We start from the raw sequence: 18,498 nt of genomic DNA, 5'->3' as shown, positions 1-18,498 counted from the left end.
GGAATATACGAGTATATAATATACGCCCAGTTATGCATGCATACTAGCATGGTCATTGGATATCTTTTAGACGTAATTGGATTATGTGAACAGGGTTTTTTCTTTGAGATATTCACAAACGTATGCATATCATATGCATATATCATAATACGATAAGAAAAAAATCGTATAATATGAATTTTATGTAATATATTCTACCTGCAGATATTCCACAGCCAGGAAGCCAACGATTTTTATTTCAAGTGGTAAAAAGTTCCTGCAACTGTCGTATCACCACCTCATTATACAGTTTATATAGTCAGTAGTATAGTGTTTATAACACCTCACCGCCATGTATAAATAAAGTCGACGATGTTTTTTATAGGGACCTCTCTTGTACTGCAGAAGTGCAAACGTCCGTCTGCTTGGTCAAACCATAGTATAAGATCGTGTTGACCAAAAGAAACTCGTTTATAATATCATTTGTACTACTGCACGCCGTCGACCTTGTACCTACCAATAATAATAAAAGTCATATTAATATTAATATTATTATTGCACGTTATATATAATATATGTAGAGATAGAGCAGATGGCATAGAAACACCCGACGACGGGGGGGCCATCAGATGCAACAGCCACTAATTATTAATGGTGCGATGACTACGATGCAATGTTGACACGATGGAGAGATGGAGATTCTCTCCGGCGATAGCTAGAGAGCTTGCCGGACGAAAAAATACATATAGCACATGAGAGGGGACCGTATAAAAAGGTCATTGAAAAACAATCGTATGGCCATTGGTACATTTAACGTCGGCGCGGGTGCTGAAATCGTTCCGGGTTGTTTTTATTTATTACACACACATTTATAAACATATAGTATATATATATACACGCACGCATAAATAAATATAAATCGATCATTTTTTGTTGTTGCGATTTTAAAAGTACAATTGTTTTCAACATTTTATTATAATTGTATCGTGAAACCAGTCTATCCGAAACCAACAGCGTTCACTTGAAAAACAGTAAGTGTTCACAGTGCACCAATCGGTTCATATAACTATCATAAAATCATAAGATCAAAAACATATTATTTTACATTGTAATATGTAAATGACACATGCTATATATACATATATATGTGTGTGTATTGTATATATAATATACTTGTGTTCACTATATGCTGTATTCACTGCTTCTTATTGTATTTTCCCCGTTCCTGAATTGTCTAACCTCTTATTTATATATTTTATTACATCGTTATTCCATACATTATATTACAGACAATTATCATAAATGTTTTAATTTTATTCTCCTTGATTTTTAAAATACCAACGTACAATGTAAATTTTCAATTTTCAGAGATATAATTTAGTTAAGAAAATCATATAATACACCTACAACACAAATCTCATCACCTTAACACTATAATAATTGCTGATAAACCATTTAATCGTAATAATTTAAATTTCAAACCTAACCTCTAGAGTAATGGAGATGGTCACAATTTTTTCTATTATTTTAACTAAATATTACCTTTAACAATCTTATAATAAAGATAAAATAATTAAGAAGACAATTTAAAAAGAATATCACACATAACCATAAGAAAATCAAAAATTAACACTGTTATAACAACTAAGCAAGGGGATGTGTAAAAAAAAATATAGATTGGTACAGTGTTGTATTAATATTCAAATACTATAGCCAGCTTTAAAAAGTTACAAAACAGTATACACAGGTGTATGGGTTATCATCCTTTTTAAATCTGAAACAATTGATCCCAATAGGCAATAGTCAAACACACTAATTTTTGAACAAAAACAATAACAATACTCATTATTTTTTTGTTTATAATTATCGAGTAATAAATACAATTGTATAAATTGTATTCGTATTACATTATGTTATTGTAATCGACAGTAAAGTATTCAAATTATTATATATAATATCAACTATAAAGTGCAATTATATGTCAATCGGCACGTTTTTTACGACAATCTAACAACACATAACATGTAATTGGTTAGTCAAGTTCATATACAAATAATAATTTTTTCAACAAGAATTATTAGATACAACATTTTTAGAAAGATTGTAGAATATTTACGTTTCTAAACAACCAAAGAATAATGTTATTAATATTATTGTTATACACTAATTATTACTAATTATTAATAATAGCTGTATAAATTCTAATCATAATATATAAGCGATTATAAAAATATAGATACTTTCAACTTTTTTCGTGTCCAAATTTACTAAAAGTTTTGCTCATGATAATTTTGTATAAATTATTTTACCGAGTATTCATATATGTAATGCGTAGGAAAATTCTTTAAGTATAAACAGTTATAATTATATTACCTATTTACTATATTACTATTGTCAGATATGCTCTACAATGATCGTTGAACAAAAACGAAACAAGGAATATCAAAAAATCATTATGTATAAACGATAATTAATTAACGTCCAATCGACTTTTGTTCTCGGTATAATTAATGCCTTCGATACGTCGTATTAGATTTGATGATCCACGCGCGTAACGTACTTTATCATGTATATCTGGTTGGTGATAATTTTTTTTTTTTGTGGTTTGACGAGTCCACTACTTCGCGTGATACAAGGACTTGGAAAGTATACCTACTACCGACACCGTGGTCTTCGTTATTTAATTAAAATCAATATCGGTATTGTTGTAAGACCGGTGATTTATGCGGTGGCTGGGCCCGCCCGAAGGCTATCGCCCGAAATTGACCGTTTTCGTCTTCCGCCGGCAGACCAATAATATTGAACTAAATATACGTGCGCGTATATTTAAAGGATACATTTATACTCAATACACTATTACCAATTACACAAATAGAAATAGCATTTATCACAATATCCTAAACGATTACCGTATTATATTATTATATATTAACACACAGTCGACACATCATTAACAGACTAACGATATATTATTATTATTATAGTTTATAAACGACTAACGGACCGCGTCGATTAATGATCTCAAATCGCGTTTTAATTCTTCTTTCATAATACAGTAACGTCGAGTACGATACGATACTAACGATATTGCTTTCACCGTCATTACAAGCTGGTAATTCCACGATATCATATTGAAAATCACCATTCCGACGCACAGGCCTGCAGCAGTACCTCGGTATTACACGCGTGTATACGTACCGCGTATGCCATCACTATAATACAATTTTTGAAGACTGAAGAGAGCATAATTTAATGTATTAATGGAATTTAATTTTTATGCGAATTTTAATATATATGATTATGTTAAATGCTACAATTTAAAAATGTCCATACTCGCTTTAAAATTAAACTATCGTAAAAAAGCCAGAGTGAGAACCCAGATAGATAATATTCTTGATTTTAAGATTTATAATAGATCGATTAACTCCAAAACTATAGCGAACAATACGAGTTCGATTCTATTGGACGCGATTTCGCTATGATGGTCAAATAAAGAGAAAACAAATAAAGTGCACTAATGATGACATCCTCATAATAAAATACGGCTTGATTCGTTGAATTTGCACAGATCCCGAGGGAGTCTGCACTTATGGGCAATCGTACATTTTACGCATACTTATTCGTATTATAATAATATATATTTACTCGCAGATAGGTAGGCATCTACTTCTAGTGGGTCACGCACGCAACGCGACGCGGCCTTAGAAGTTATTACTTCTAATGGGACGGCGCGCGGTGTCAACGTGCTGCCAAGTCGTACGATTACGAGTCTATATCTTATACGTGGTTGGCATTGAGATGGCGGTTGTGATTAAATTATCATTATTATATTGTTTTGCACAAATTTCCAAATCGTATAGAATGCAACGGCGACAGCAAAAGTTAGGTGACGACGACAAGTCGTATACCTACAAAGTATATAAAATATGATATGTGTTAATATTTCATAGTATATAATATAATATTATTATTATTATAATAAAGTATAATATAGTCATTCGATCTGTTATGAAATTGCACGACCACATGACGCACACGCATCGACACACACACACACACACACACACACACACACACACACACACACACACACACAATACGTAGCTTATTATTATTATTATTATTATTTATATTGTATTGTTTTCTTTACGATTTTCTTTTTATTATGTTCGTGCATATGTTGTTATTGATATATTATGGTAACTTATAAACATTAAGCTTAAACTATGTTTTAATTTTGCGTATTAAAAAATTTGTAGTAATGTACTCTTTGTCAGACTCAAAATATGTACACGGAATTTTTGTCCGGCTATTTTCAAATAGAACTTTTTAACCACTTGGCGATTATCGTTAGAAATATTACCTATATAAAATAAAGAGACGATGTCTATGCGCTCCCGTGAAGACGTTGTCGTGTCAAATTATGTAAAGAAGGGTTCAAACACGATAAATGTAGTTTTGCGAAATTAAGATTTTTCTTTTTAGGATTTTTTATTAACAATAGTGACTGTATAATTCGTACCTCGTGAATCGTGATATGTATCTATATCATAGTTAAATTTCTATAGTTATTTCTTATTAAATAAGTACCTATCTATTACGTCCGATTTATCGCAAATTCGGTGTAAGAAGTTACAACGCTTACATATTTTAGATCGTTGTTATTCTAATGCATGACGGGAATTAAAGATTAAACTAAACTTTTAATACCTACGTCACATACTCACACAACTCGATTATACCTATTACACATAATAAATTATAACAGCTAAACATCGTTGAACATCAAGTTCACACCCACCCCTTAGATTTCAGCTACCTAACGGTTCAGGGAAAATTACCTTGTACTTGTTTGGTGGACGTACTTGATTTTTTACGAGTGTAAACGCGTCATTGCGCATATACTAAGTTAATAATAATATATGCATTTATGTATTTTTGTTGATTTTTTGGGGAGATTAAAGAGAATAATATTATGTGGATGTCGTTTATATTATATATAAATATATATAACAAAGTGTTGTTAGTGTAGTAAGCCGTGAGACGGTTTCCACAGTTCAAGGTCATTTACCTATTTCATAATAACTGCTACGCGACTCGGCGATTTTTGAATGTGTGCCACGCGCATGACCGCACACTCATATAGTTTCCATTAGACGTAAGGACGTTCGAGCGAAAAAAAATATGAAAAAAGGCTTTCACCCGGTAAATAATGCGAAAAATAGTCCCGAAAATGTTAATAAGACATTAACGATTAATTCGTTATATTATTATAGTGTCGTATTTAAGAAATAATAATGAATGGACAAACACTAATTACATGTTTCGAGAGAGGTAAAATAATTGTTAAAAAAAAAATTTTAATTTTTAAATAGCATTGATTAATTAATCAATTACAAAAATAAATAAAATATAAACAATTTTCAAGAAATTTCGAAGGATCTTTATAAATAATTACATACTTAAGGATGACATAATTTGTGTGCCTGCGGAGAAGCAACGATTCTAAACACAACCTTGGGTTCACCGCTGCACATTTCGTTACGAATACGTACGTGCAAATTTAATCGTTTAATACTTTTCGTCCCCACGGAAGTCCCATACAATATCTGATATATCACAACCATCGTGGCATCACAATGAAATAACGCCTACTCTGAGTGAATTAATGTGTTTACCAGTAGACGATAATATAGTATGTATAAGTTCCACGGAAGTATATATGTGCGGCCGAATGATTCATTGACCGCCACCGTGCTGTGTGGATACAAATATCATGATTGATGACTATATTATATTATTCTTAAAATGTAGGTACATCAAGACGCTCGAGAATCGTTTCAGATCGGCTTGTATACGCATTGTTATAATAATATTGCACTTGAGCGTTGTGTTCAATTTTTTGCGAAGGACGTACGCCATTATTGAATTGTTATCGTCTCGAATTTGCGCACCGTCACGTTAACGATCCTTTGATTTGAACAATTGCAATATAGGATTTTGCATGACGAACCACATTGCTTTGTGTAAGGTACTATTATTGAACTTTGAAGACGATTATTAATAGTACCTATATACGAATCGTCGAGAAACTTGAATGGCACCCACTATGTTTGTCTGTAATGTGATTTACGCGCGTATAATACAAAATATTATCTTTGCACGAACAATGTTTTTACTTTAAATCTCCCGCGGGGATGTAACAATATATAATAATTATAATATATTGCAATTGCACCTTAATATTCTCCCGTTGACATATCTGCGACGTTCGTGTAATTCTTTATTAAGAAACATACGTTTTCGTATTAAGTGTATACAACAATATTTTTCGAGGCTGAAATTAAGACTAATTATTGTCGATAATAAAACAATATGATAAAAAACGTATAATATAATGTCAGTAACCTGCTTAGTGAATGTAAAATAATAAAAATATATTTGTGTGAGATAAAAAGCCATGACACAAAAACGCAATCAAATACAAATATACTATGTTAGTTGAATAATCCTCTGGCCATGTAAACGACCCCTCTTCTTTGTCTACCAGATGCACGGTCAGATTGGTCAAATATACTCATTCGGTTTGAACTCAAGACTTAAATTCCGATCATTCTTCGTGGTTAAACACACTAATATACAACGAGTATCGTCCTGAAAAATATTTTGCGATATATATATTAACTTTAAATTCGATCAACTTGCTATAATCTCGCATATGGTTTATTGATATATTTCATATATTATACGAACTTATCGGATTGTCTTACCGGTTATTTCAGCACACGTAGAAATGGGCGTTTACTCGGTAGCATCTTCGATCCTCCAAGGACCGTCTGTCCCGATAAACAATGACATCCAACTGCATAGATTGTTCGAACGGAACGAAAAAGTTTATCCAGAACACATGGCTGTAATGCACGGAGGTATGTACATGGCGATTTGTTTTAATATATTGATTTTAAATACAGTAAAATAGCGCTCTCATACTTACTGGAATTTTAACAATATTTGCATTTTAAAGGTTTAATGAGAGTGCCTATTTAAAATTTGCATGTGACTTTTAGAAATCGGTAAAAGAAGAAAACGTAGCAAATATATAAGTATATGCCGTATATGGACAACTCATAAAACATAATTTAGAAACAATTTCTGATAGTAATGAGCAGAATATGCTCAAAATTGTGATATTGTTTTTTGAATGTGGACGAGGACGACAATAGTATTATTATATTCAAATTGTAAATAGTTATAAAGTTTTAATAATTCACTACGACACAACGTTCGTATTAAACATCGCGATTCTACATTTTTGTATATTTGTTTTTAAAATGTATTACATTATGTAATAAAATGCGTCATAATCTATTATGTCTTAACGAGGCTTTTGTTTTTAGAACTTGGACAACCTTCCGTACGGCTTAACTTCACGGAACTAAATGCCATATCTAATCAATTGGCCAGAGGAATCATCGCACGTGCTGGCCCTAAAAACAACGACGACGACTTTGTAGTGGCCGTTCAACTTCCTCCGGGTGACGGACTAATTGCTACCCTGTTGGCCATTTGGAAAGCTGGAGCCGCTTATTTGCCATTCGACGTAGCAGCGCCACGACACCGGATCCAACACGTAATTGACGAGGCTAAGCCATGTTTAGTGATCACCTGTACACCAGAAGGTAATCTATGTACACATAATACTTGTATGTACGTATGTATTATGTATAATAAACCATTCTAGTATATGTGTACAGAATATAAGTTAAAACGTATTACTATCGATCATTATTCATTATTACCACCTTTGAATTATCACAATAATTGGGAATAATTATTAATGTATGTGCATCGGATAGGTACATTAAACTATCATACGTCGTATGCTATTTGGTATATGTGATTGATATTTTAGTTATATATCATATAATATTTCATAATTGATCGTATCGAATTCGGTTTGGCAGTAAAATATTAATTTAAATTTGTATTTTTATCTTATGAATTATACTCATATATTAAAACCATTAACGTGGTTTTGTTTTTTTGACATTATTTCTTAGCTCATATTATATACATTTATTGACTTGTGCTTTATTAACTTAAATCTTTTATTATGCAGCCGAAGTTTATGGCAACAAATCTCACATCGTATACAGCCTTAAACAATTGAAGAGCCAGTCTATTACGCTTTCCGCATCCAACTTAGAGGACCGTGAAACACTAGTAGGCTACGTTGATGGTAGAAGACCAGCAACAATAATTTACACGAGTGGCAGCACAGGAACGCCTAAAGGTAACGAGATTTCCAATAGGTTAAGGGCCGCCTTCCATACAAATTTCGACACTTCAAGGTCATCGGGTTTCAAAATGTATTATTTGTATATGTAATTTTTCATATAAAATCTTTCGGTAATCGGTACAATTAATTTTTTAATCCTTCTAGAGTCTAAAAATACCAACGGTTTTACATACAAAGAATATTAAGAATAATAATTCTCATATATTTTACTCATATAGATCATTTTTCAAAATGTAAACCAGTTATCTGAGCAATATTGCCTGAAGGTGTATCCATCTTTTCGAAAAATAGTACTTACAATTATTATGGACCTTACAAATCAAACATTACTTACAAAATCTGTGCATATTAATCAAAGAATGATGCAAATTATAAATAAAAAACATAAAATTTGTTAGCGAAATATAGGTGAATGTTATTATGTGAATAATTATCAATTATTAATGGATAAAAAATTAACACAATTATTCTAACTTCATAACTAAAAAAAAATTTAATAGTGTTGCTATTAAACTCTAAATATATTAAATTATGTTAAATCTAAGTAAATATTTATTTATTTACATTCATCAAGGTCGTAAATACTGTAAAAAGAAATTTGAATTTTTATTGATTAAAATTATAATTTATTCAAAAAAATATGAAATTTAAAACATAAAATATTATGTATATATTAATTATAAATATCGACAGATATATTTTTAAACTTACCATTGATACCATTTATATCATTGATTATTATTGATTATTATTTTTTTTTTTATTTTGGTTCATAAGTTTTTTTATTCAATCTGTTACAAAAAGAACAATCGATGGTAAATAAGTTAAAATAAATAAAAATAAAAAGGCAGATTAGATAGGCTGTAGAAGCCTCCCAGTGGAGGTACTACGACAAATTGATTATAATGTAGAATGATTATTATTTATTATACATTTTCTAAAATAGGCATATAATATTTTGTCGATATAATTTATCAGACGGCGTCTTGAATAGGCAAACTAAGTACATGTTAATAAACTATAATAGCTGTTTGCCTGTTTGATGAAATATCTAAAATAATATTATTGTAATATTACACTCTAATATTCTACGCTAACATTCTCCACGGCTATTAAAATTATTAATATTCATTTTATTATGTAGGATTTATGAATTTCAAGGATACATTTACCATTATTTTGAGTTTTATAATCGTGTGTATAACATAATTTTTTCTTTTCTTTTTTTCTTATCCAAGTTTATCTGCTTAGTAACACAAATTATTATGAATATTATTATTAGTAATATAATATAACAATAAATCAAACTGGTTTCGACATAAGACAATATTTTTGTTCAGCAAATAATAATTTATTTTTTTACTTCCTACAAAAATATGTTTTTAATAAGATAATATAGGTATAATATTTTTATTACGCATATACCTTACAGGTTACACTAATTGAATTTAATTAGATGCATTTAATATATTGTTTACCTAAATACTGTATACAATATGTGAATGGTACACACCCAATAAATTATTATGATTTTCTATTAACGTTAAATTATTAATTAATGTTCGTTAAAAGCTAATATATTTATCCAGTTATATATTGTAATAGTAACATATACATTTAATTTAAATTTAAAAGGAAATATATACTAAATTAATACAATTTATATTTTAAGGAGATCCTGCTGCAGTGAATAGAGGAAGTAGTTGTATTTTTCACTAAAAATATTATGAAATAGGCATTTTTAGAACTCATTAAGAAAACAAAAACTTAATACATCATATTCAAATCGAAATTCCTCCAGTATTCCAGTTCACTTTTCACTTACTATTCTGATATGAATAATAAATATAATAGATTGTAATATATATATTATATCTCCAATACTTAGTTTATTTAAATTATTTTTCTGATAATATTATTGTTTTTAAGTGATATCGATACTTATAAAAATTGTAATGTTCAATAATCGTACTTTTTTTTATTAAAAATGCATTTTTTTAAATTCCTATTTTCGGAACTTTTAGATTACTCAGAGTTCATATTTTTAAATCCTTAAATTTTTTAATATTTAGAAATGGTCTTGTAATGTTATAAAATATTATATCTAAAAATTAAGGTGAGCATATTTTGTGAAGCACCTTGTGTATTATTTATATCACATACAAATTCATATTAAAATTAATTCAATGTGAAAATTATATTCAATTAAAGGTTAGATATATAGTATATGATGATATCGTAATTTATGGTTGAAATTAATTCAACGTTTTAAAGAGCATTGTCCGGTATCATAGTACGTACCTATATTCGTGTTTAAAAATCCAACCCAACTAGTTTTATACCTTATTTATACATGTATGTGTATGCATATATCTTAAATTATTTAAACAACTGAAAACATATTAACATGAAATGCATAATATTACAGGCGTGAGACTTCCGCATTGTGTAATTTTCAATCGATTGAACTGGCAATGGAACCGGTTCCCTTACAGTGATACAGAACATATGTGCGTTTTCAAGACTTCGTTGACATTCGTGGATTCGGTGGCAGAAATTTGGGCTCCATTGTTACATGACGCACCTAGATGCCTGATGGTAATTCCCAAGGCCATCACCAAAGATCCAGAACGGTTGATCAATATACTTCACGAAAACAAGGTAAAATAAAACACATGGTGTATACATATAGCAGTCGATAGGGACAATGAAAAATTATGAACGTAGGCGATAAGAAATTTAGATTAAAACAAATCATAAATCATCCATAGTACTACCCACTACAATATTATCATGATCGAAATAACCATACACAAGTAATATTATAGGTTATTAATATAAATCTGTTCATAATGAATTTTGATAAATATAACAAGTAGGTATAACGTCATAACGGTTAGGTATTGAATTTTTTTTTTTTTCATATCTTATTTTAACAGGAAAGTATATAATTATACATATTTTGATCGCAAGTAATTTTATCTGGTACTGGTAGCTATAATAATTAATATTATATATAAATACTTCAATATTTAGCATAGGTTATAAGTCTAAAATATATTTCAGCTTTTGATTTTACAAGATTTACATGGCGCAAACGTTTTCACTTTAGTCTTATGTTTATATTGATATGGCGTTTATAAAATATAAATACGGCTTGTAAATTAATTATTACGAGACATACCTTATATGGAAAATAATTTTCAATAATGGGATAAGTTTTCCGTCGTATATTCTTCAATATTATACAGAATTCTATTACCATTCTCACTTAATATACATTTTATCTTTTTAACACTATATATTCACTTATTTTTCAAATAAAAATCCTTCTCACTTCCATAGTTAATTATTCATAGAACACCAATATATTCATTTATAACAAAAACATCTTGGTTTTTAGATTGAACGTTTAGTATTGGTACCATCACTATTACGTGCCATATTATTATACTTGGGAATTTCTAACAACAACGAACAACAATCTTCTATGACAAATCAAGTAAGTATTATTGTGGTAAAGTTTTTTTGTAGAACGTAAATTTATGATTGATTTTCTTTTTAATTTATTTCATAATAAAAACATATCATTTCTCCATACCAAATTTTTCATTTAACAAAAGGATTAACTGCTTCGAAACAAATCAAAACTTAATCATAACTTACAAAGTTCATCTAGCTAAAATTGTATTATAACTCTAAACTATTATAACTATTATTAAACTTTTATTATGACCTATCACTTATCAGTTGTCACTAGTCACTATAGATAATTTTATTATTTTTTTTTTCAGTTAAACCAATCACAAAAATTACTTATTTTTATTAGAAAATTACCACTTTTAGTATCCAAGTGGATGCTAAATTCAAATATCTTCTTCGTCTATCTTCTATTATTTTAATGCTATTAAAACTTTTTACATCATATAGTATAATTGTTACAATGATCAATGTTATTTTTTAACTACATAACTGCATCAAAATCAAAAAATATATCCATCTATAATTATTTTTCAATGAAAAATAACTAAAATAATAATATATTTACCATTGCTGTAGGAAGCTGAAAATAACTAATAATTACATACTATACAGTCCATTCATTAAGACATAAATCTTTTCGTTTAAGAATGACGAACGGGGAATTCTATCAAGTTTGAAGTTGTGGGTGTGTAGCGGAGAACCTCTACCAGTATCATTAGCCAAACAATTTTTGGACACTTTTTCTGGTCATACGCTATGTAACTTTTATGGAAGCACGGAAATCATGGCAGACGTGTCATACTATGCCATAAAGTCATTCAAAGATTTGTGTTTTGGTGACAAAATTCCCATTGGTAAGTCATTATTCACTATACAAACATTACATTAACTATGGGGTATGGGCACTTAAAAACAACGTAGTCCAAGTCTCACTATATTTATTATTGTTCTTACATTCATGCTCACCTATTAGAAAATAATATAATAGTACAATGCATAATATAGTTTACACACCAGCACTTCTTAAATTAAATTAATTTACATTTAGTTTTACATATTATTTTATTAAATATAAACTAATAACCAATAGCTACTTAAAATTTAAATGTATAGAAGAATCCTTAACATAAAAAGTTTTTAAATGTGGACAAATACGCAAATATCGCACTATAATCACCAAAATAATTTATATTAACCTTTCTATTCAACTATATAATTAATATCGTCGTATTAAAGGTATTCCCGTAGACAATACGACTCTATATTTATTGAACAATAAAGGCCAGATAGTGGAACCCGGATGTTTGGGTGAGTTGTACGTGGCCGGAGCAAACTTGGCCAGCGGTTATGTCAACAACCGTGACCCACACCGATTCGTAAAAAACTGTCATCCATACGACCAAGGTAATATACTGATATCTTCATGAAATGTACTTTTCAAAATAATATTTATCCTAAATATCCAAACAAAACATTGACTAAAACAATGTATTATAATATAAAGAATATAATATTATATTTAACTATAATTATACAAACTCATCGTCATAACAGAAAACGTTATGTCCACATGACTTAGGCTTGGGCATGGAGCGTATGTACCAGACAGGAGACTATGGGAAAGTAGTAAATGGCGTGCTGTTGTATGAGGGCAGAACCGATTCACAAATCAAAGTCAGAGGACATCGAGTCGATTTGAATGAAGTCGAAACGGCCATTCATCAGCTGCAGGACTCGGGAATCGACAAATTGACCGTACAATGCTACAAACCTGGCGAAACAGAACAGGTATATTAACTATATGAATATTGAGTTAATTTAACTCTTATATTTCTAATCTAATATAAGCTAAAAAAAAAATCAAGATCCTGATTTAATTTTTCAAATTTTATATCTTTTTATCAATATTATCTGTTGTCTCAAAAAAGTTTTGAATGACTTCTAGTGTTCTGTTTGTTTTATGAATGGACAACACTTATCATCTGCATTCTGCAGCGTAGATTTATGATTTATAGTTTTAACTTCTAATAAATTGATTATATATTTATATGTAATAATGCAAATTATATAATATTATGAATGGGTAATATCATTTCACAGATATACAATTTTATTTTATAACCATTAATCTGCACTAACATTACAAAATGACAACGAAATCTGTTTATAATAGGTATATAATTTTTGAGTTGTATAGCTTGTAAGACTTCGATTAAAATGAAATACTATATAAATACACTTGTAAAGATAAATGTATAATACCTATTACCTATTCGTTGTTAGTTTGTCGTAAATTAATTTAGTATAATGTATACACGACACTGTAATAGTATAATAAAACGTAAAATGATCTTCAAGGCGATCAATAACGATGATGCGAAGGTAATCATTTTATTTATTTTATGTATAGGCTTTGTTGGCGTTCGTCGTGTTCGATAGTAATACCAAAATGACGGCCACGGACGTAGAAGATCGACTGAAAAACACACTGCCGGAATACGCTTTGCCACAAGTACGTGCCTATCATGGAAAATGTTGTTGACGCACATGATACCAACGTCAGCGACATTAAAGTTTTAATAACTGTATCTAAATTACTTGCACGTTGTTGATTTAGGTGGTTTCAATCGAATCCATGCCGTATCTCGTGAACGGAAAAATCGACAGACAGACATTATTGCGCCAATACTCTGAAATATCTGGTAAGAGTATAAGACACTAAGACAACTGTTGAGTTTAATTTTTACGGCTATATTGTAATGGGGTTTGTGGAGGTAGGTACTTAGGTTTTATAGGCCTTTAAAAATATAGTAACAATAAAAGTAAATAAAGAATATAAATTCTATGAAAAAGATGACATTATTCAATTTTTAATAAATTGATAAATTAAAAAATTAATTTTTATGATTGCGGCCGTAAGCCCGTAAGTACATTAAGGCGTTGAATTAACATAAATTTGTTCGAAAATCCTACTGCAGTGGATAAAAGTATCTATATACCCAGATACCCATCTACCACACATACTCGCGTAACAGTAAATACGTCACTGTAGTAGACCTGTATAATATTATGTATATTTATAATTATTGTGATTGTTTAGAGTTTTTATTAATTTATAAAATATTTTGAATGTGCAGTGTCGGACATTTGCAAAGAATCGAAAATTGACTACACTGACGTCGATGCGAGCCAAATGGAAACTGCTAAATACCTGTTCGAGACCGTATCCAGCGTGCTAGGAAGTTCGCTGCGGTCACACATCTCGCCGGCCGCAAACTTTTTCGCACTCGGTGGCAACTCATTGAACGCCATTTACACCATAAGTAAACTAGCCGACCTAGGATATTTTATAGGTGAGTGCATCACGCAGTTGGTTAATATAATATTTATTGATTTAATTTCAATAAATATTTACATAGTTAAAATATTTTTATTTTATTAAAGATTATCTTTATTATTGAAAAATTTCAATTTATACAATTGTAGAAGTAACGTACAATACATTTTTTTTATTTATAATAATCTATAAGTAGGATCTGAAAAACAAAAAAAGAACACTTGAAAATAAGTCACACAATTGAGACACCAGACACCTGATGATTTTAAATTAAGTTTATTCTAACACAAAATTTGGGGCTAGTAAGGTCATAGTTGAACTACTTGAACTGATCCATAATTGATTTACTACACATGCGTTAACGTAGACTGTAGACAGATCATATACTCTGGGCGTATATTATCAGTATATTAGAACGCGTTTCGGACTGTGGATTACTCATTAACTCCATGTTCCTAATTCCCCATCCTACTCTGTGGATCGTCTTAACTGTCAGAAACCAATTCTTATGAAGTATTTATCGTTGGAACCACAGTTAGACAGTTTGAGTTTACGTTTCTGGACTTATTGTGCGACTCTACTGCGCATGCTCCTGTTAATCCTAAGATAATTTGACCACGTGTTGGAACAAACTTAACTATAATTTTTAAACGTCCAGTTCGCGCTTAAAATTTCTACTGGTTTGTTCGGATTCCCAAGAAGTTAGTTTATAATATTATGTAATAAATAATTTAAGAAACGTGTGATATAAGTACCTATATGTTCATAGAAAAATTAGAAAATCTGATATAGTCTAGGCTATTGAAGACTTAAAATTAAGTTAAAAATTATGAGTTAATTTTATAATTAAGTTACCTACTTATATATAAAACTCTTTTATTTTGTTATTAATAACTTCAATCTTAATCAGTTCCTTTTTTTATGCACCGACCTAACGTGTTAATGTGAAGTACGCACCTACTTTATGGTAATAACTAAGTATTATCCCTTATAACAGGTTTTTTGTTAAATTATTTTTAAGTTTCTATAAATATCATGACATGGTATTCTATAAGATATTTCCTCTTTATTTGACTAAGTTTAAACACATAACATCAACATTTGGTTATTAAACTATTTGTATTACATGTAATAGGTATATAGTATTTTATATACGAGTACCTACATCAAACCAGAAACCTAGCATACTTACATGATATAGTAATTATAGGATAAAACTTTACAAGAAATGTTGATATCTAAATATTTAATGCAATTCAAACAGTGAAAATATTTACCGGCATTACTAATATCTGCGTGTTTATTTTTTATAGCCGTCAGTGATTTTATAACAGCGCCCAAGTTTGGTATTGTTATTAACAAAATGAGATTTAGTGGTAAACGAAAGGCATGTTGTAACGACGAAGAATGGCTCTCTGACAAATATACCAGACAAATGCTCGAACCTAAGCACAAAAATGATGTGATCAAGTAAGAAAATACCAAGAAAAATATGTAATATGTATTACATTATACTTATTATAATATTTAATTAATTAGGTATTTTTTTATGGGCAGTCATACACTTACACAAAAATTTCATTCAAAAAACCATTTTCAGTTTTTACCAAATTTTCCGAATAACTTAATTTTATAGTTTATTTTTCTGTAAAAACCATATTCGGACTATTACGAATGTTTTTTTTTTTTTTTAAATATTCCAATCAGTCGATCCGTTTCCAAGTTATACCAACGTACAGCATTCCATTTATGTATAGTAGAATCCGCTTGATTGGGTTATTATCTACATTAGGCAGGAACCTATTTGTCCCCAATGTCTCTATTAACTAGGTATAATAACTAATAAATCGAAACTATTTAAGTGCATATACACAATAACTTTATTTACAAAATACATACCTACACACTTCATAGTTAACTCATACTTTGTTTAGCTGCAAAAAATCGTCCATTTTGCTTTGTTGTAATTTATTAAAACTTTGCTTATGGTCAAAGTTTACACAAATGTCTAACGAAGTTTTTGAGTTATTTTCGTTTCCATTATGCATGAAATTAATTTCAGCTGATCAATGAAGTAGGTACGCGATAGTAGGAGAAAAAGAATTAATTAATAAAAATAAAATTATTACATACATATATAAAATATAATTGAGCCATATAAAAATTAGATACCTAACTACAGTTTCGATAAGAAAATTGGATGTAGGTACCTTTATAGGTTATATAATATCTAGTTGGGCACTTTAATCTTTGTCCCTTATAACCGATAGTTTGCCACCAATAAACGAATTTAAATTGCCTAAATACATTCGTTCAAAACTATGCCAATTTGTCCAAATTAAGCGGATTCTACTGAATATAAACGATAAGTCTAAGGGAAGTAAAAATTGAATACTTGTATAGGTAACTTATATGTACTCATTCTTTGCAGGATAATTGCAGGCAGTTTCTACGAAAAAGCAGATCTCGAAAGCTGGATCGTGTCAAAGGTGCCCTACAGCGAGTACACCGAAGTTCTTGAATTACTATGGGAGCCACTGCTGGAAAAAAATTTGAGGTAAATGAAACTCAATATTTTTAATACATCCAAAGTCTTTATAATTACGCAATAACGAAAACGATGTGTATATTTATATAGTTTTGTAGTGCAATCCAAAGAGTCCAATAAATTAATAGGAGCAGCGTTAAATTTCGATGCTCTAGACGAACCTGACATAGAGTTTAACGGTCGTTTAACAATGATTTTTGAGTTCCTCGAATTCCTCGAAGGTCCCATAAGGTATTTTTCTGATAAATTATAATTTATTATACTCCTACTATAATGCTATTTTCGTTGAACAGGAGAGATCATCTGCCTAAAACTAAAGGCAGTATATTGCATAGTTTTATGATGGGCACGGACAAAAACCTAGACGCACCAACCAATGTTGAAGTCATAACATACATGGAACAAGAAGTCTTACGGTTGGGAAAAACCAATGGATTTGAAGGCATATTCACAACAAACACTAATCCTTTAACACAAGTGAGATTGAAAGGAGGATAATATATATTTATTAAATAGGAAAAATACATTTTAAAATTATTTATTTATTATGTATATATATATATATACATTATTTTTTTTTTTAGCAACTTGGAGCCAACGTATTTGGTTATAAAATACTTCATGATTACCAGATTAATAATTATGTAACACCTGATGGTAACAAAATATTTGGAGAAGCTCCAGACGACCAGAGAGCAATATGTTGTTGGAAAGTTATACAATAAAGGTTAAAAAATTAGGGTGTATTTATTTTTAACGTTCATTAGTCTTGTAATGTATTTATTCGTTTGTAGATTTTAGGATTGTTATGTATAAAAAAAAAAAAATGTCATCTCATTCAATAAACATTAT

General features: G+C 29.7%; 1 protein-coding gene across 1 annotated transcript; it reads left to right on the top strand.

Moving 5' to 3' along the window:
- Positions 1-794: 794 nt before the first annotated feature.
- Positions 795-18,458, top strand: LOC113551127 (tyrocidine synthase 3). Its single transcript, XM_026953171.1, has 17 exons — positions 795-1,010; positions 6,762-6,905; positions 7,377-7,658; positions 8,099-8,272; positions 10,707-10,939; positions 11,682-11,780; positions 12,408-12,615; positions 12,998-13,165; positions 13,341-13,549; positions 14,172-14,273; positions 14,379-14,463; positions 14,899-15,114; positions 16,412-16,568; positions 17,530-17,655; positions 17,737-17,877; positions 17,940-18,123; positions 18,231-18,458. Exons 2-17 carry the CDS (start codon positions 6,773-6,775, stop codon positions 18,369-18,371), a joined length of 2,658 nt encoding a protein of 885 aa, XP_026808972.1. The 5' UTR covers positions 795-1,010; positions 6,762-6,772; the 3' UTR covers positions 18,372-18,458.
- Positions 18,459-18,498: the final 40 nt, after the last annotated feature.

This window comes from Rhopalosiphum maidis, chromosome 2, assembly GCF_003676215.2.
Source record: "Rhopalosiphum maidis isolate BTI-1 chromosome 2, ASM367621v3, whole genome shotgun sequence".
Classification (NCBI taxonomy): Eukaryota; Metazoa; Arthropoda; class Insecta; order Hemiptera; family Aphididae; genus Rhopalosiphum; species Rhopalosiphum maidis.
Note: the sequence above shows the minus strand (reverse complement) of the source record. Positions and strands in the feature narration are given on the sequence as shown.

Excerpts from the sequence above, each read along its gene's own strand:
- LOC113551127 (XM_026953171.1), top strand. The coding sequence starts at position 6,773 with ATGGGCGTTTACTCGGTAGCATCTTCGATCCTCCAAGGACCGTCTGTC. Across the intron at positions 7,659-8,098 it reads GATCACCTGTACACCAGAAG|CCGAAGTTTATGGCAACAAA; the intron begins GTAATCTATGTA and ends TTTATTATGCAG. Across the intron at positions 14,464-14,898 it reads CCAATACTCTGAAATATCTG|TGTCGGACATTTGCAAAGAA; the intron begins GTAAGAGTATAA and ends TTGAATGTGCAG.